Source organism: Hyla sarda, chromosome 3 (genome assembly GCF_029499605.1).
Source record: "Hyla sarda isolate aHylSar1 chromosome 3, aHylSar1.hap1, whole genome shotgun sequence".
In the NCBI taxonomy this organism is placed as follows: domain Eukaryota; kingdom Metazoa; phylum Chordata; class Amphibia; order Anura; family Hylidae; genus Hyla; species Hyla sarda.
Window position 1 is genome coordinate 433,323,371 of NC_079191.1, and position 19,937 is coordinate 433,343,307.

Below are 19,937 nucleotides of genomic sequence, written 5' to 3' on the forward strand. Positions count from 1 at the left end.
ATTTTTTTTTTTAAATAGAAGTAATTTACTAATCTGTTTAACTTTCTGGCACCAGTTGATTTGAAAAAAAAAATGCGTTTTCCAGCGGAGTACCCCTTTAGAGCCCATTGACTTCTATAGGATTCCGCACTCCCATTCACACTTCTGAACTTCCGCTTGCGGAAGTTCAGAAGTGTGAATGGGAGTGCGGAATCCTATAGAAGTCAATGGGTTTTAATTTGAAGTGGAATTCCGCAAGGGGAAAGTCTGATGTGTGAATAGACCCTTATACTCCTTCCATCTTCTCGGCACAGGTCACTGCCGCCCCACACGATCAGCACACTCTTCTCCTGCTGCTGTAATTTCCATAATTCTATTGGCTTAAAGTTGTTCTGTCTCCGCCCACTGGTCTTCTCGGGGCTCTTCTTCTTCCTCTATGTATCCCTCACCCCCCACTTGTCTCCATTTCCTTGTATCAAGACACTGACGCAGTCACCTATACGCCTATAATCACAGATATAATCACTGGTCACTGCCCCCCACACAATCAACACACTCCTTTGATGAAATACTCTGTGCTACTAGAGATTCGTCTCTTTCCAATCTGTTCCTCTGTATCCTGACATTGACTTAGTCTTCTGCACCCTTATCTTTACTAACATGATAACAAGTCACTGCCCCCGCCAAGATCGACACACTACTCTGCCGCTGCTGTACTTTTAGGATCTGATTGGTTGCAAGTCGTTTTCTCCGCCCACTTAAATGCAGATTTATGCAAATGATAGACAAAGAATAACAAAAGAAAAGCTTCTCAGATGTTAAGTACATCTGAAAACCTGCGCTGAGGGTGAAACCAGATCCATGTAGGCAAATGTGTGTCGGAGAGTAATGATGCCATATTGTGCTTAAAAAAATACTGCCATACAACGTTCATTTAATATATAATTTCCCAATAATTCCACTGCTGGTGGCGGGGAATTACAGAGGGCACCGAATGGGCAATTACCCCCGGACCAGGGTGAAACAAGCTCCAGTCCATACAATGAGGCCCCATGAATATTTACACCGCGCAGCGATAACAGCGTCTGCAGTTTTATGTTCTCGTTGCCGGCTGGAGATGTGGAGTACGGAGTCGTATTTTCTAGTATTAGGCCGTTTACATAGTAAATCTCCATTACAAATGGTTTGGCTGAAAGCGCTGAATCTCTTCTTGGGTGAATCCTGCTGAGACCCCGCAGTACGGCGGAGGAGCGCGCCGCCTGTGAACTCTCCAACTTCGGAATATTAAATTTACTTTTATGATCTTGCGCACGTTATGTTTCATTGTTCCCTCGGTCATGTCTTCAGGAGACGGCACCGCGCATACAAAGCAGGAAGACGCCGACGGCAAAAACATGGTCAGCTTTTGGGTCTTGTTGATCTTTTAAAGGGGTACTCCGATATCAGGTTAAAAATAAAAATGCTGAAGAAGCATATAGCATTGCTTACCTGTCTCTGTCCCCAGTTCTGATCCATTTGTGTGGGAGAAGGGTCTTATTCCTCCACTTCCTGGTTGCGTAGTTGCTCAGCTCTAAAATTCCCAGAATGCATTGCTTCTCCTCATCTCTTCATCACAGTCCTCCCACCCTACCTTCTCCCCTCCTAAATGACTCCTGTCTGTTTCCCGCCCATAGCTGTTGCAGAATATTACTCTACACTGCAGACTATCGCACAATCAATGAGGTTGCAGCACCTACTGTATTCATTCCCCGTCTGCTCCTCTGCCTGTGGTATTGTTCAGCACAAGGCAGAATGCTAGGATCACCTAATGTCCTAATAAAGATAAATGTGTATTTATGTATATAACAAGGAGATGGTGATGTAGCTGTAGGGGCTGGTCAGAGGTGATGACATCACTCAGGGGGTGGAGCTACAGCTCAGAGACAAGAACCAGCCAGGCCTCTTGAGACTGCAGAAGATGATGTGTTGTCTCAGTAGAGGATCTGCTGATACAACACCACACTGACAATGAGAGAAACAACACAATTCCCTGTCAGTAGAGAGTGAAAGGTCTGGGGAGCTGCAGAGACAACACCACACTGACAATGAGAGGGCTACATAACTTCCTAGCAGGAGAGAGGTAGGAGCGGGGAAGCTGCTAAGGGAACACCAAACTGACAAAAAAAAAGAGGACTATATGAGTTCCTGGCAGCAGTGAGGGAAGAGCTAGGGAGCTGCTGAGACAACACCACACTGAAAATGAGAGGACAACACAACTTCCTGCCAGGATAGAGGGAAGACAATGAGAAGACTACACCACATCCTGCCAGGAGAGTAGAAATAGTCAGGGAGATGCTGAGACAACACCACACTGACAATGAGAGAAACGACACAATTCCCTGTCAATAGAGAGTGAAAGGGCTGGGGAGCTGCAGAGACAACACCACACAGACAATGAGAGAACTACACAACTTCCCGTCAGAAGAGAGGAAGAAGCCAGGAAGTTGCTGAGGCACCACACCACACTAACAATAAGAGGACAATTCAACTTCCTCTCAGGAGAGAAGGAAGAATCAGGAAGTTGCTGAGACAACATCACACTGACAATGAGAGGGCTACATAACTTCCTAGCAGGAGAGAGGTAGGAGCGGGGAAGCTGCTAAGGCAACACCACACATAAAAAAAAGAGGACTATATGAGTTCCTGGCAGCAGTGAGGGAAGAGCCAGGGAGCTGCTGAGACAACACAACACTGAAAATGAGAGGACAACACAACTTCCTGCCAGGATAGAGGGAGGAGCTGGAAAGCTGCTAAGACAACACCACACTGACAATGAGAAGACTACACCACATCCTGCCAGGAGAGAAGAAATAGTCAGGGAGATACTGAGACAACACCACACTGACAATAAGAGGACTACACAACTTCTTGTGAGGGGCAATTCATGCAAAAAACATGGTGAGAACACTATATAAGTAAGTGAAATGTCTTGGATTGGCCCTCCAGCTGTTGCAAAACTACAACTCCCAGTCCCAGCATGGCCGGACAGCCGTTGGCTGTCCGGGCATGCTGGACTGGGAGTTGTAGTTTTGAAACATCTGGAGGGCCACAGTTTGAAGACCACTGTCATAGATGTATATGCTACTATTATTATCAGCTATTTCATGTGCTGTATTTTATAAGATTCCCTTTTACTCCCACAGGCTTGATTCGGTCCCGGGTGAGAGGGGCAGATCTGGCTAAGGCCGGAGTCCTCACCTTTCTGGACAGTCACTGTGAAGTCAACAAGGACTGGCTGCCCCCCCTACTGAAGAGAGTGAAGGAGGTCAGACACCATACTGCAATAATAATGTGCAAAGAATTATGGGAAAACTCAAAAATAGCTAAATGGAAAAATCTCCAGAAATGGGGAGAACACGATACTTCACTATATATGTATTTATGTGTTCACAGGATCCGACCCGTGTGGTGAGTCCCGTCATAGACATCATCAACCTCGACACATTCGCGTATATTGCGGCATCTTCAGATCTCAGAGGAGGTGAGTGACAAGGTCAACACTGTATATAATGATCTACAGACACCGCATATTAATAGCACTGCTTATATACCGTCTACATTTACATAAAGGGAGGAGGATTATAGTAGTTATATTCTTGTATATAGGAGCAGTATTATAGTAGTCATATTCTTGTATATAGGGGCAGTATTATAGTAGTTTTATTCTTGTATATAGGAGCAGTATTATAGTAGTTATATTCTTGTATATAGGAGCAGTATTATAGTAGTTATATTCTTGTATATAGGAGCAGTATTATAGTAGTTATATTCTTGTATATAGGAGCAGTATTATAGTAGTTATATTCTTGTATATAGGAGCAGTATTATAGTAGTTATATTCTTGTATATAGGAGCAGTATTATAGTAGTTATATTCTTGTATATAGGAGCAGTATTATAGTAGTTATATTCTTGTATATAGGAGCAGTATTATAGTAGTTATATTCTTGTATATAGGGGCAGTATTATAGTAGTTATATTCTTGTACATAGGTGCAGTATTATAGTAGTTATATTCTTGTATATAGGAGCAGTATTATAGTAGTTATATTCTTGTATATAGGAGCAGTATTATAGTAGATATATTCTTGTACATAGGGGCAGTATTATAGTAGTTATATTCTTGTACATAGGTGCAGTATTATAGTAGTTATATTCTTGTATATAGGAGCAGTATTATAGTAGTTATATTCTTGTATATAGGAGCAGTATTATAGTAGATATATTCTTGTATATAGGAGCAGTATTATAGTAGTTATATTCTTGTATATAGGAGGCAGTATTATAGTAGTTATATTCTTGTATATAGGAGGCAGTATTATAGTAGTTATATTCTTGTATATATAGGAGCAGTATTATAGGAGTTATATTCTTGTATATAGGAGCAGTATTATAGTAGTTATATTATTGTGTATATATAGGAGCAGTATTATAGTAGTTATATTTTTGTATATAGAAGCAGTATTATAGTAGATATATTCTTGTATATAGGAGCAGTATTATAGTAGATATATTCTTGTATATAGGAGCAGTATTATAGTAGTTATATTCTTGTTTATAGGAGCAGTATTATAGGAGTTATATTCTTGTATATAGGAGCAGTATTATAGGAGTTATATTCTTGTATATAGGAGCAGTATTATAGTAGTTATATTCTTGTATATAGGAGCAGTATTATAGTAGTTATATTCTTGTTTATAGGAGCAGTATTATAGTAGATATATTCTTGTATATAGGAGAAGTATTATAGTAGTTATATTCTTGTACATAGGGGCAGTATTATAGGCTTCCCTTTTTCCCCTGCACTGACCATGCAGAATTTTGCTGCAAACGTGCACACTTTTTTTCCTTCCTAAAAATGCAACTTATAGTCCGAAAAATACGGTAGTTATTTTTACATTTTATTTTACATCACACGCTTCATATACTTCTGGTAGCTCATAGAAAAATATGTGCACCTGGTCTCAGTACTGAGCATTAAACGGAGTAAGTGCGGAGAGATTACAGATAAGTGGAGCGCACGGTCCTACCCCACACCAGAGCAGATGTTTTTTCCTCTACCGCAGATCCAGATGCGCTCAGGAAAGCTGCGCCTAATGTGGAGATCAAGCTGCAGGCTGATTACAATATATAAACAGATATAGGACATGGTAATAATGGGGATATACGGGGCTTTAATACTGTTATATCGACACCATGTACTGCAAATATCTAAGGTACATAGGAATCGGGTGAAGGATATGAGAAGCCTCCGAGATGACACAGAAGAGCCGCAGGCTCAGAGGCTTCTCATATCCTTTATATTTGTTATATTATAAGACAAAGGGACTATGGACCCTCCCCAACTGCTGCACCTCCTGTCACTGCTGTCACCCTTCAGACTAATACACAGTCACTACCTACAATAATGGACTGATCCAATGAATTCTCATGGATGTCTCTTAATTAACTGTGGAGCATACCAATACACAGTCACTACCTACAGTAATGGACAGATCCAATGAACTGTCCCAGCTGTCTCCTAGCTAACTGTGGACCGAACCAACGCACAGTTACTACCTACAATAATGGACTGATCCAATGAATTCTCATAGATGTCTCTTAACTAACTGTGGAGCATACCAATACACAGTCACTACCTACAGTAATGGACAGATCCAGTGAACTGTCCCAGCTATCTCCTAGCTAACTGTGGACCAAACCAATACACAGCCACTACCTACAATAATGGACTGATCCAATGAACCAACGCACAGTCACTACCTACAATAATGGACTGATCCAATATACTCTCTCAGCTGTCTCTTAACTAACTGTGGACCAAACCAATACACAGCCACTACCTACAATAATGGACTGATCCAATGAACCAATGCACAGTCACTACCTACAATAATGGACTGATCCAATGAACTGTCTCAGCTGTCTCTTAACTAGCTTTGGACCGAACCAACGCACAGTCACTACCTACAATAATAGACTAGCTGTGTAGGCAGGACTGACCATCCATTGGCATGTATGAGGAAGTCTAAAGTTACTACTGGCAATGGGTGTGTCTCAGGTGGTCAGATCCATGAATTGTTACTGGGCGGTATTCACATACATTTTCCCATGAGATATATGTCTGTATGTAAGAATTTATGTGCTTTTTAGTCTTTTTTATAAAAATTGTTATTTGTATGTATATTTTATTATTTTCAGGCTTTGACTGGAGTTTGCACTTTAAATGGGAGCAGCTCTCCGCAGAACAAAGAGCTAAACGATTGGACCCAACAGAGCCGATAAAGTAAGTATAATACCCAAGACCCCCTGTACATCCTGGACCAGGTACCATGATCCATCTCAGAACTCACCCTTAAAGGGGTACTCCGCCCCTAGACATCTTATCCCTTATCCAAAGGATAGGAGATAGATGTCTGATCGCAGGGGGGGGGGGGGTCCCGCTGCTGGGGACCCCGGCGATCTTCCTGCTGCACCTGGCATTCATTTAGAGCGTCGGGTGGAGCACCAGAGGCTTGTGATGTCATGGTCATGCCCCGGGGCCCATATACTTGCATTCAGAGGGCATGGTCGTGACATCAAGAGCCTCCGCCCCACATCGCCAGTCATCGAGCATGGAGCGAAGTTTGATCCATGCACTGGATGTCTGGGGTGCCACAGCCGAGATCGTGGGGGTCCCCAGTGGCGGGACCCCCACAATCAGAAATCTTATCCCCTATCCATAGCATAGGGGATAAGATGTCTAGGGGCAGAGTACCCCTTTAACAGCTTTGTGCGGGTTACATATCCTAGTACCACCAATTCCCATGACTGAGCAGTATGTATTACTCCATGACGTCCTCCTGCAACGTTTCACAGCATTTGCAGCTGATCTGAGGGTCCAGCATCCCGACCAATAACAATCAGGTATTAATGCAGATGTCTGGATCATTGGGGATTTCTTTGAGCTTTTGTTATATAATAAGAAAAAGAAATTGGAGCTCAGGGTCGTGAATATTGAATCAATTGTATTTTATAGATATTTAAATTAATAACGTGCGTTGTGTCCTGTGACTCGCAGGGACACAGAATAGCATACAATATAATACAAATATAATAATATAATAAATAGGTGTTATTCTTATATTTGTAATATATTGTATGCTATTCTGTGTCCCTGCGAGTCACAGGACACAACACACATGTTATTAATTTAAATATCTATAAAATACAATTGATTCAATATTCACGACCCTGAGCTCCAATTTCTTTTTCTTATTTAGCCTATTTTCCGACACCGTGGGTATAGGTGTCATTTGGGCAGCTCGTATAGGTGTCATTTGGGCAGCTCGGGCCTATAGGTTGCTAGCTTGACAACAACCTCTCCATTAACCATTCTTGTTATATAATGATCCTATTCCCCTTTGTTTTAGGACCCATATACACGGCTTTAATAGGGCAGAAATGGGGTTTCACCAGGGCTATTATACACCTCCTTATCATTCTGATATCATACAGGGACATATAGAGTTTTTTTTTTTTTAAAGGGGTAGTCCTGTGCCCCAGCCTTCCAACATCCGGTTCAGAAGGCTTGGAGCAGCGGCCGCGGTCATGATGTCACATCCAGGCCCCTTCGTGACATCACGTCATGCCGCCTCCATTGTTGTCTATGGGAGGGGGCATCAATGGAGGGGACATGACATGACATCACGAGGGGCGTGGCCTTGACATCGCCACCGCAGATGCTGCTCCAAGCCTTCTGAATTGGATGTTCAGAAGGCTGGGGCACAGGAGTACTCCTTTAAGTGTTCTGTAATTAGATAAATTAATAGCATGGTTGCTTCATTAGACGCCCTGTATGTATAAAGGTAAATGAGCCATTGCTTCAAGGGGAAGAAAACCTGTACATGTGGCACCTGACACAGTCTGTACAGCAAAGCACTAAGATGAAGTGCAGGTTTTATGCACACAGCACTTCAGGTTCCAGGTTGTTTTTTTGCCAATATCGCACACTCACATCACTAGTCCTACAGCACCATCTGTTTTATTCCAGAACAGCTGCATCCATGTGTTTCATTACTGTAACTAGGTCATGTGATCAGAAGCCGAATCCTTGGAAAATCACTTTGCCTAATCAGAGGAAGTGGTCAGTCCAAGGTCAGCTGACTTCCTGTGAACTATGGGATGACATCATGACATATCAGATCACTTCTTGTAGCTTTCAGACACCTCCCCTCCCAGCTCTATCTGTATACTGCTGGTATCTCTCTATGGGATGAGGATAAATAGTAGTCATACACCTCCCCTCCCAACTCTATCTGTATACTGCTGCTGTCACTATGGGATCAGGAGATATAGTAGTTATACACCTCCCCTCCCAGCTCTATCTGTATACTGCTGGTATCTCTCTATGGGATCAGAATATATAGTAGTTATACACCTCCCCTCACAGCTCTATCTGTATACTGCTGGTATCTCTCTATGGGATCAGGATATGTAGTAGTTATACACATCCCCTCTAGCTCTATCTGTATACTGCTGCTGTTATCTCTATGGGATCAGGATATATAGTAAATATTCACCTTGTTACAGAGTCATGAGTCACTACAGGGTCACACTGTCACACTCAGCTTTCCCATGCTCATGAATGGCCAGAAATGTGTCAGTACTAAGCAGATCATGTGACATTTAGGAGCCTGGAAAAGCTGTGTGTGACAGTCAGACCCTGTGATGACTCATGGGCCTGTAATGATTACGGTATCTGGCTATCACATGCAGCTTTCCAGGCCCCTGAATTGCATGTGACAGCATTACATGATTAAAGGGGTACTCCGGTGAAAACGTTTTTTCTTTTAAATCAACTGGTGCCAAAAAGTTAAACATATTTGTAAATTACTTCTATTAAAAAATCTTAATCCTTCCAGTACTTATTAGCTGCTGAATACTACAGAGGAAGTTCCTTCCTTTTTGGAACACTGATGACATCACGAGCACAGTGCTCTCTGCTGACATCTCTGTCCATTTTAGCAACCGTGCATAGCAGATGTATACTAATGGCAGCATGGTGGCTCAGTGGTTAGCACTGCTGCCTTGCAATGCTGGGCACTTGGGTTCAAATCCCACTAAGGATAACAATAAATAAAGACTTATTATTATAACATCAGCAGAGAGCACTGTGCTCGTGATGTCATCAGAGAGCATTCCAAAAAGAAAATAATTTCCTCTGTCGTATTCAGCAGCTAATAAGTACAGGAAGGATTAAGATTTTTAATAGAAGTAATGTAAAAATCTGTTTAACTTTCCGGAGCCAGCTGATTTAAAAGAAAAAAGTTTTCACCGGAGTACCCCTTTAAGAGAAAAAAAAAAAAAGAAAAAGTGGCAAGGACAGCTCCTTGTGTAATCCTGCGAGTAGAGGAGGGGGTGAGGGTCTGAATTCTGGACTCTCACCTGAATTAACCCTTGAGGTTATGTGTATGACCCCTAAATGCGGGGTATCCAGAGGACTGCAGGCCATCGTAGCTTGACCGGTATCCAAAGCGGATAAAAGAAAAAAACTCCAAAGTGACGCTATCCAGTAAAAATGAAAATAGTACGATCCTTTAAGCAAACGGAGGTTTATTAAAAAGCTTGTTACGCGAACATCTATGGCAAGACGCGTTTCGGGTAGTGTCCTACCCTTTCTCAATTGCAGATGTAGGACATACAGGACTCAAAGACACTTTATACGTATTAAAAAAAAGAATGCCAATATACAAGGGGGCGTGATGAGCCCATTACAGTTCATAAGATAGCATAAGTGTACATGCATAAAACTAGAAATAAGAGCAAAGTGAAGAAGCAGGAATAGTAAAAAAAACTAACTTTAGAAGTAACAATTATATCAAAAATATTAAAAACAGTTCCAGTAGAACACATAAGATTGCATAACACAACCCGGATACAATCAAACTCCTTCCGGACATAGTGTAAACACAGGACTTAAAGGGGTACTCTGCTGCTCAGCGTTTGGAACAAAATGTCCCGAGATGTCATAGCCCCGCCCCCTCATGACGTCACGCCTAGCCCCCTCAGTGCAAGTCTATGGGAGGGGGCGTGACGCTGTCACGCCCCCTCCCATAGACTTGCATTGAGGGGGCAGGGTGTGACGCCATGAGGGGGCAGGGCTATGACGTCACGAGCCCCCAGCTCCAGGGTTCGGAACATCTTGTTCCAAACGCTGAGCAGCGGAGTAATCCTTTAAAAACACATCAGTTTCATGTATATGTATCAAACTGGTCCCATAGACCAACAAAATATAAAAAGAGATTGTGCACTTTCAAGAAAAAACGAGGGGACGGGACTGTTCCATGTTAAAAATTGTAAAATAGTACGGCATTATTATTATTTTTTTTTAATCAACTGGTGCCCTAAACTTAAACAAATTTGTTAATGACTTCTATAAAAAATCTTTACCCTTCCAGTACTTTTTAGAAGCCGTATGCTACAGAGGAAATTATTTTCTTCTTGTCTTGTCCACAGTGCTCTCTGCAGACACCTGATGCCCGTATCAGGAACTGTCCAGAGTAGGAGAATATCCCCATAGCAAACCTATTCTGCTCCGGACAGTTCCTGACACGGACATCAGGATTCAGCAGGGAGCACTGTAGGCAAGACAAAAAAGAAATTCAAAAAGAAAATAATTTCCTCTGTAGCATACAGCTGCTAAAAAGTACTGGAAGGGTAAAGATTTTTTAATAGAAGTAATTTACAAATCTGTTTAACTTTCTAGCACCAGTTGATTTAAAAAATAAATAAAATGTTTTCCACCGGAGTACCCCTTTTAAAGTAAGGTCCGTCTGATCAGTGAAGTGATCAGTGAAGCGTGGCCTCTAGTGATCAGTGAAGTGCGGCCTCTAGTGATCAATGAAGTGCGGCCTCTAGTGATCAATGAAGTGCAGCCTCTAATGATCAGTGAAGTCCGGCCTCTAGTGATCAGTGAAGTCCGGCCTCTAGTGATCAATGAAGTGTAGCCTCTAGTGATCAGTGAAGAGCGGCCTCTAGTGATCAGTGAAGTCCGGCCTCTAGTGATCAATGAAGGGCAGCCTCTAGTGATCAGTGAAGAGCGGCCTCTAGTGATTAGTGAAGAGCGGCCTCTAGTGATCAATGAAGTCCGGCCTCTAGTGATCAATGAAGTGCAGCCTCTAGTGATCAGTGAAGAGCGGCCACTAGTGATAAGTGAAGTCCGGCCTCTAGTGATCAATGAAGTGCAGCCTCTAGTGATCAGTGAAGAGCGGCCTCTAGTGATTAGTGAAGTGTGGCCTCTAGGGAACACTTTGATTCTGACTGATAAAACTTTTGATTTCAGAAGATGGTGGATTTTTTTGCTGCTTTTTTTCTTCTCATTCAAAGTATGGTGGAGTACCCCTTTAACACTGTGTCCGTGAGTTCCTGGGGGCGGGGTTTATGAGGATAGATGAATGAAAGAATCAGACGTCATAGTATGGAGCCAATGAAGGCTGAAGGGTATGATGTACCCTTGTTATATGAATGAAACCAAGGGCATATGGGGATCTATTGTAAGGACACAAGATAGCCGGGACTAGAGCGGCACATCGGAGAAAGACCTAGATGGGACGGTCAACAGAAGTTAGGACCCGGGTAAAGCAGATTATTCAAAGTCGCTATGTAAGTATAACAACATAAAATTAAAAACCCACCAGGCAGCAATAATTATTATTTATGTTGTTATACTTACATAGCCACTTTGGAGTTTTTTTCTTTAATCCTATCATAACATGATGTAACAGCTGGAGGCACCCTGGTTGGGAAACTCTGCTCTGTGTGTTCTATTGACAATGTTCATTGCTCATTCACAGGACGCCTGTCATAGCTGGTGGACTCTTTGTGATAGACAAGTCTTGGTTCAATCACTTGGGCAAATATGACTCGGCCATGGACATCTGGGGCGGAGAGAATTTTGGTAAGTTGTCTCTTTCTTCATAACATTATTATCGTATAAACAGATGTAGCAGAGCTGAGATGACAATAATACACTGTTCAAAAAAGGGAACACTAAGATAACACATCCTCGATCTGAATGAACTAATCGTATGAAATACTTTCGTCTTTACATAGTTGAATGCGCTGACAACAAAATCACCCAAAAATTATCAATGGAAATCAAATGTATCAACCCCGGGAGGTCTGGATATGGGGTCACACTCAAAATCACAGTGGAAAACCCCACTACAGGCTGATCCAACTTTATGTAATGTCCTTAATACAAGTCCCAATGAGGCTCAGTAGTGTGTGTGGCCTCCACGTGCCCGTATGACCTCACTACAATGCCTGGGCATGCTCCTAATGAGGTGGAGGATGGTCTCCTGAGGGATGTCCTCCCAGACCTGGACTAAAGCATCCACCAACTCCTGGACAGTCTGTGGTGGATGGAGCGAGACGTCCCAGATGTGCTCAATCGGATTCAGGGGAACGGGCGCCCAGTCCATAGCATCAATGCCTTCCTCTTGCAGGAACTGCTGACACAGTCCAGCCACATGAGGTCTAGCATTGTCTTGTATTAGGAGGAACCCAGGGCCAACCGCACCAGCATTTGGTCTCACAAGGGGGCTGAAGATCTCATCTCGGTACCTAATGGCAGTCAGGCTACCTCTGGCAAGCACATGGAGGGCTGTGCAGCCCCCCCCAAAGAAATGCCACCCCACACCATTACTGACCCACCGCCAAACCGTTCATGCTGGAGGATGTTGCAGGCAGCAGAACGTTCTCCGCGGTGTCTCCAGACTCTGTCACATCTGTCACATGTGCTCAGTGTGAACCTGCTTTCATCTGTGAAGAGCACAGGGCGCCAGTGGGGAATTTGCCAATCTTGGTGTTCTCTTTCAAATCCCAAACGCCCTGCATAGTGTTGAGCTGTAAGCACAACCCCCCCCCCCCCAACCTGTGGACGTCGGGCCCTCATACCACCCTCATGGAGTCTGTTTCTGACCGTTTGAGTGGACACTTGCACATTTGTGGCCTGCTGGAGGTCATTTTGCAGGGCTCTGGCAGTGCTCCTCCTGCTCCTCCTTGCACAAAGGCGGAGGTAGTGGTCCTGCTGCTGAGTTGTTGCCCTCCTACGACCTCCTCCACATCTCCTGATGTACCACCTGTCTCCTGGTAGCGCCTCCATGCTCTGGACACTACGTTGACAGACAAAGCAAACCTTCTTGCCACAGCTTGCATTGATGTGCCATCCTGGATGAGCTGCACTATCTGAGCCCCTTGTGTGTGTTGTAGACTCCGTCTCATGCTACCACTAGAGTGAAAGCACCGCCAGCATTCAAAAGTGACCAAAACATCAGCCAGGAAGCATAGGAACTGAGAAGTGGTCTGTGGTCACCACCTGCAGAACCACTCCTTTATTGGGGGTGTCTTGCTAACTGCCTATAATTTCCACGTGTTGTCTGTTCCATGTGAAATTGATTATCTATCAGTGTTCTTCCTGAGTGGACAGTGGGATTTCACAGAAGTGACAGTGACTTGGAGTTACATTGTGTTGTTTAAGTGTTCCCTTAATTTTTTGAGCAGTGTATAAGAAATGTAAAGAGTAAAATCATTTAAAGGGGCACTCCACTGGAAAACATTTTTATTTAAATCAACTGGTGCCAGAGCGTTAAACAGATTTGTAAATTACTTCTATTTAAAAATCTTATTCCTTCCAGTACTTAGCTGCTGTATACTACAGAGGAAGTTCTTTTCTTTTTGAATTTCCTTTCTCTCTGCTGACACCTCTGTCCATGTCAGGAACTGTCTGGAGCAGGAGAGATTTGCTATGGGGATTTGCTCCTACTCCAGACAGTTCCTGACACGGACAGAGGTGTCAGCAGAGAGCACTGTGGTCAGACAGAAAGGAAATTCAAAAAGAAAAGAACTTCCTCTGTAGTATACAGCAGCTGATAAGTACTGGAAGGAATAAGATTTTTTAAATAGAAGTAATTTACAAATCTGTTTAACTTAAAAATGTTTTCCAGTGGAGTACCCCTTTAAGAAGAAAAAGTTTCATAGTTGAGTAAAAATGAAAGTATCTGTCGTCCCTACAGGTCACAGTAATAAACATTCGGTTGCTTAGTTACTTATGTCGGAAGGCTCCCGTGGTGGCGGGGTGTGTGGTGTAGGGCAGATGTTGTTACCCTAGGGGCAGATGGCATTAAACACTTGTATTCGTGATGCCAGGGTGTGGTTTAGCCTATAACCACCCGAAGGTATACTGCTGGATACTGGGCTAGGCACAGGGGCAATAAAGACTCCAATGCCAAGTTACAGACAACGGCAGCTTTACTGAGGGTAGACAGATGGTAAAGTCTATACAGTTCAGCCAGGGCCCAAGGAGGTGACCAGTGATGTAGAGACCTTGCAGGTTTGCTGGGACTTGTAGTTGGACTGGGCAATTTAGTGCAGGCCACGTTGCTTGACAATTTGACAGAAACTGACTTGACAGATGACAGGGACTGACTTGACTTGACTCATAAAGCTGTGACTTTATCTTTCTTGACTTGATGGCGGCTGCAGGACTGGACTTTGAGGCTACAACACTCTGGACACACACACTAGACAAGACTGCACTGGACCTCAGCAGAAGAGAGAGAAGCTCCACCCAGGGCTTATATGGGGGAGACCAGCAGGGAGCCCATAGGTCACTCTTGGGATCACCTGGTCACTGGTACCTCCTGGGTAACAATCACAGGGTATATCCCCATGATAACACATTTTATACCGTACAACATATTTACAATGGGGAAACTAATGCAGGGGGCCCTGGGGACCCTGAAGGTGCCTGCCTGACAGGACAGGGAGGGTTCGGGGTAACATCTCCCATACTGGGCCACCACACACCGCTCTGTTCTGGTTACTTAGTTACTTATGTGTCATACAGATAAGGATACTTGTTCGGGTCAATGTGTCCTTGAATCACTAAATATAGTGAAAGTTCCTCAGTAAACAAAAAATGACACATTCTGCCTTTTGGCATTCAGAGGAGTTTATTTTTGGCTTAATACAAATCGTGTCCGGTGACCAGAGGAAGATCAAGGTCCGCTAAGGACCCAAAGTAAGGAAGTACAACGAACCATAAAAAATAATGACATCAAATAATAGCAACATTTAGTGTTCATATAATAACAAATAGTGGGGAAATAATAACAACGTATACAGTCTTGGCCGTAAATGTTGGCTCCCCTGAAATTTTCTACAAAATGAAGTATTTCTCACAGGAAAGGATTGCAGTAACACATGATTTCTATACACATGTTTATTCCCTTTGTGTGTATTGGAACTAAACAAAAAAGGAGGAAAAAAAGCAAAATGGACATAATGTCACCAAAGTCCAAATATGGGCTGGACAAAATTATTGGCCCCTTAACTTAATATTTGGTTGCACACCCTTTGGAAAAAATAACAGAAATCAGTGTCTTCCTATAACCATTAATAAGCTTCTTACACCTCTCAGCCGGAATGTTGGACCTCTCTTCCTTTACAAACTGCTCCAGGTCTCTTATTGGAAGGCGCCTTTTCCCAACAGTAATTATAAGATCTCTCCACAGGTGATCAATGGGATTTAGATCTGGACTCATTGCTGACACTTCAGAGCTCTCCAGCACTTTGTTGTCATCCATTTCTGGGGCTTTTTGACATATGTTTGGGGTCATTGTCCTGCTGGAAGACCCAAGATCTCGGACACAAACCCAGCTTTCTGACACTGGGCTGTACAGTGCGACCCAAAATCCATTGGTAATCCTCAGATTTCATGATGTCTTGTACACATTCAAGGCCCCCAGTGCCAGAGGCAGCAAAACAACCCAAAACATCACTGACCTCCACCATATGTCACTGTAGGTACTGTGTTCTTTTCTTTGTAGGCCTCATTCTGTTTTCGGTAAACAGTAGAATGATGTGCTTTACCAAAAAGCTCCATCTTGGTCTCATCTGTCCACAAGACGTTTTCCCAAAAGGATTTTGGTTACTCAAGTTCATTTTGGCAAAATGTAGTCTTGCTTTTTTATGTCTCTGTGTCAGCAGTGGGGCCCTCCTGGGTCTCCTCCATAGTGGGGTCCTCCTGGGTCTCCTCCATAGTGGGGTCCTCCTGGGTCTCCTCCATAGTGGGGCCCTCCTGGGTCTCCTCCATAGTGGGGTCCTCCTGGGTCTCCTCCATAGTGGGGTCCTCCTGGGTCTCCTCCATAGCGTTTCATTTCATTTATATGTCGATGGATAGTTCGCGCTGACACTGATGCCCCCTGAGCCTACAGGACAGCTTGTATGTCTTTGGAACTTGTTTGGGGCTGCTTATCCACCATCCGGACTATCCTGCATTGACACCAGGGAGATTAGCTACAGTACCATGGGTTGTAAACTTCTTGATAATATTGCGCACTGTGGACATAGGAAAATCTAGATCTCTGGAGATGGACTTGTAACCTTGAGATTGTTGATATTTTTCCACAATTTTGGTTCTCAAGTCCTCAGACAGTTCTCTTCTTCTCTTTCTGTTGTCCATGATTAGTGTGGCACAAACACACAATGCAAAGACTAAGTGAACTTCTCTCCTTTTTATCTGCTTTCAGGTGTGATTTTTATATTGCCCACACCTGTTACTTTCCCCCAGGTGAGTATAAAGGAGCATCACATGCTTGAAACAATATTATTTATCCACAATTTTGAAAGGGTGCCAATAATTTTGTCCAGCCCATTTTTGGAGTTTGGTGACATTATGTCCAATTTGCTTTTTTTCCTCCTTTTTTGGTTTAGTTCCAATACACACAAAGGGAATAAACATGTGTATAGCAAAACATGTGTTACTGCAATCCTTTCCTGTGAGAAATACCTCATTTTCTTGAAAAATATTAGGGGAGCCAACATTTACGGCCATGACTGTAGTATTTCAGCATCTTCTTTACTGTAAACTGAAATAAAGGAAATCATAAAGGGGGACATTTATAATTTATTTTATTTTTAGCGATTTTCCTGTTATTTTCCATTCACACCCAGAGCTGCTTTCAAAATTCTGCTTCTTTTTTTTTTTTTTTTTTTTTTTATTATTTAGCTCCACCCCACTGCCAGGCATGTGACCTAACAGCTCAGATGTGTAACAAACCTAAGTGTGAATGCAGCTTTATACAGGAATCGAAATTTATTTTTTTACGTAATTCAGGAACGATACGAGATGAGCAAATGTGCCGCAGACGTCTTGTAGGTTTTAACCGCGGGAGGTCGCAAATTACTGTTTGAAAATGGAGTTTTCCTTTAAGCGGAGGTTGAAGGGTTCCCCCGGCATGGTCATGGCCACGACTGTTCCGCTCGGTTGCGGAGCTAATTGTACTTGAAGAGCAGAAATCACAGGAGCGAACACGTAAATAGGAAGAACATAATACACGTTTATTCCAATCTCCCATAAAAATGAATTATTAAACCCTCATTTTCCGACCTATAAAATGACATTAAATAGATGAGTATTTACCTAGAGAGTTCCTGAAATTTTCGCAAGAACAGAAAATGCATAAATCTGCGCCGCAGATGGGATGAAAAGGGAAAAAATCTATTCAAACAACATCTTATTTTGGATTTATATTCATCAATATCCTCCCCGGGGGCCTCAGGGGCCCAGGGTGCTAATCCCACCGCTATAGAAAATGATGGAGACGTGGATTAAGCTGCAAGTATAAAGAAATTATAGTAACCGCTTCTGCATCGTACATTATACAATCAGGAGTGGGAATATGTAGCGCCCCCTGCTGGCGATAATCACATGACAAGGAATGACTGTAAGGTGCATCAATGCAGGATGAGAGGAGTATCTGGATGGTGTGCGGGTCAGTGACCTGGACAGTGGAGACAGGAAGGTCGTATGGGCAGAAGGTTAGATAATTAAGGGCGGGATCCTCATCAGCACAGAGTGTTTCAGCCATAACTCTTATAAGAGAAACAGAGTCTACAGGAAAAAACTGTAGTATTGGGAGGTCCTGCTAGAACTGCTCATCTGAAAGAACTGCTTATCTGGACAATTTATAGAAACTGCTTATCTGGACAATTTGTAGAAACTGCTTATCTGGACAATTTGTAGAAACTGCTTATCTGGACAATTTGTAGAAACTGCTTATCTGGACAATTTGTAGAAACTGCTTATCTGGACAATTTGTAGAAACTGCTTATCTGGACAATTTGTAGAAACTGCTTATCTGGACAATTTGTAGAAACTGCTTATCTGGACAATTTGTAGAAACTGCTTATCTGGACAATTTGTAGAAACTGCTTATCCGGACACTGTGCTGAAACTGCTTATATTGGCACTTTTCAGGAATTGCTTATTTGCCTGAACTATCTGTTTATATAGTTACTAATCCATGCACTTTGCTGACGCTACTTATCTGAGAAGTCTGCTGGGACAGCTTATCTGGACACTGCTGGAACTGCATATCTGGGCAATTAGCTAGAACTGGATATCTGGGCATTGTGCAGGGATTACTTATCTGGGCGGTCTGTAGGAACTGCTTATATTGGCACTTTTCTGGAACTGCTTATCTGGGCACTTTGCCTGAACTCTCTGTTTATATAGTTACTTATCGGGGCACTTTGCCGACACTGCCTATCTGAGCAGTCTGCTGGGATTACTTCTCTGGGCACTGCTGGAAGCACTTATCTGGGCAGTATGAAGGAACGTATTACCTAGACACTGCTGGAAGTGCTTATCTGGACAATTTGGGAATGGGAGACCTGTTAAGAACCAGGGTCCTCCAAAGGGTTAACAGGACACAACATGACTTCCTTTACCATGCCTGATACTTGATTTTACTGCACGTCCTGTGCTCAGCCATCATTCCTTTCTTTTATAATGTTGTTGTTGTGTTCTGTTAACCCTTTACCATTGGCTGTCCGGGCATGTTGAGAGTTGTAGTTTTCCAACAGCTGGAGGCGCACTGGTTGGGAAACACTGATCTATATTATAAAATAATCCTGAAATCTTGAAGTTTCCATTCTGGCCACTAGGCTTAAAAATGTAAAAAAAAAATAAAAAAAAGAGCAGTTTCCCCGTTTCAGCCGTCACTTACTTGCAGGGAGTGAGAGAAATACATCCTTCTCTGATCCACTTTGTCTTGAAGCAAAGTCCTCATTGAGACTAGCCCCCACCTTTCGAGACAAGCCCATGTGACCTATGTCTGGACTTGCTTTACAGTGTCTGGCTGAAAGCTCCAGCCCCCCTCCCCTGAACTCCCCTGTGTGACACAGTCTAGCAGAGAAGAGCCTCAGGCCAATAGGAATAGGAGCTCAGCCGCGCCGATGGCCAGGAGTTGTAGTTGTAGACAAAAGCAAGGGGGAAAGAATATTCAAAAAGTCCTGGAGGACATCAGAGGCCACTGGAGGGGGTGGAATCGCAAGAAGAACACACAGGGGACCCAGACAAGGTATTGTGGAGGCTTTGTGGCATTTTTTTTCTTTACTTTCCTGGAGTACCCCTTTAAGACCAAAATGGGCTCGGTCATTAAAGGGGTACTCTGGTGGAATACATATATTTTTTTTAACCAACTGCAACTGGTGCCAGAAAGTTAAACAGATTTATAAATTACTTCCATTAAAAAATCTTAATCCTTCCAGTACTTCTCAGCTGCTGTATGCTCCAGAGGAAGTTGTGTAGTTCTTTTCTGTCTGACCACAGTGCTCTCTGCTGACACCTCTGTCCGTGTCAGGAACTGTCCAGAGCAGGAACAAATCCCCATAGCAAACCTCTCCTGCTCTGGACAGTTCCTGACACTGTGGTCAGACAGAAAGGAGCAACACAACTTCCTGTGGAGCATACAGCAGCTAAGTACTGGAAGGATTAAGATTTTTTAATAGTAGTAATTTACAAATCTGTTTAACTTTCTGGCATCAGTTGATTTTAAAAAAAAATTGTTTTTCACAGGGGTACCCCTTTAAG

At 43.1% G+C, this 19,937-nt stretch overlaps 1 protein-coding gene across 2 annotated transcripts in view; it reads left to right on the top strand.

The window, feature by feature from the left end:
• Positions 1-19,937, top strand: part of GALNT14 (polypeptide N-acetylgalactosaminyltransferase 14) — a 524,060-nt gene that overhangs the window by 440,755 nt on the left and 63,368 nt on the right. For both annotated transcript variants that reach the window (XM_056568538.1, XM_056568539.1), the window contains 4 exons: positions 3,162-3,283; positions 3,412-3,499; positions 6,218-6,302; positions 11,851-11,954. In XM_056568538.1, coding sequence (XP_056424513.1) covers positions 3,162-3,283; positions 3,412-3,499; positions 6,218-6,302; positions 11,851-11,954 — 399 coding nt within the window. The remainder of the gene's footprint in view (positions 1-3,161; positions 3,284-3,411; positions 3,500-6,217; positions 6,303-11,850; positions 11,955-19,937) is intronic.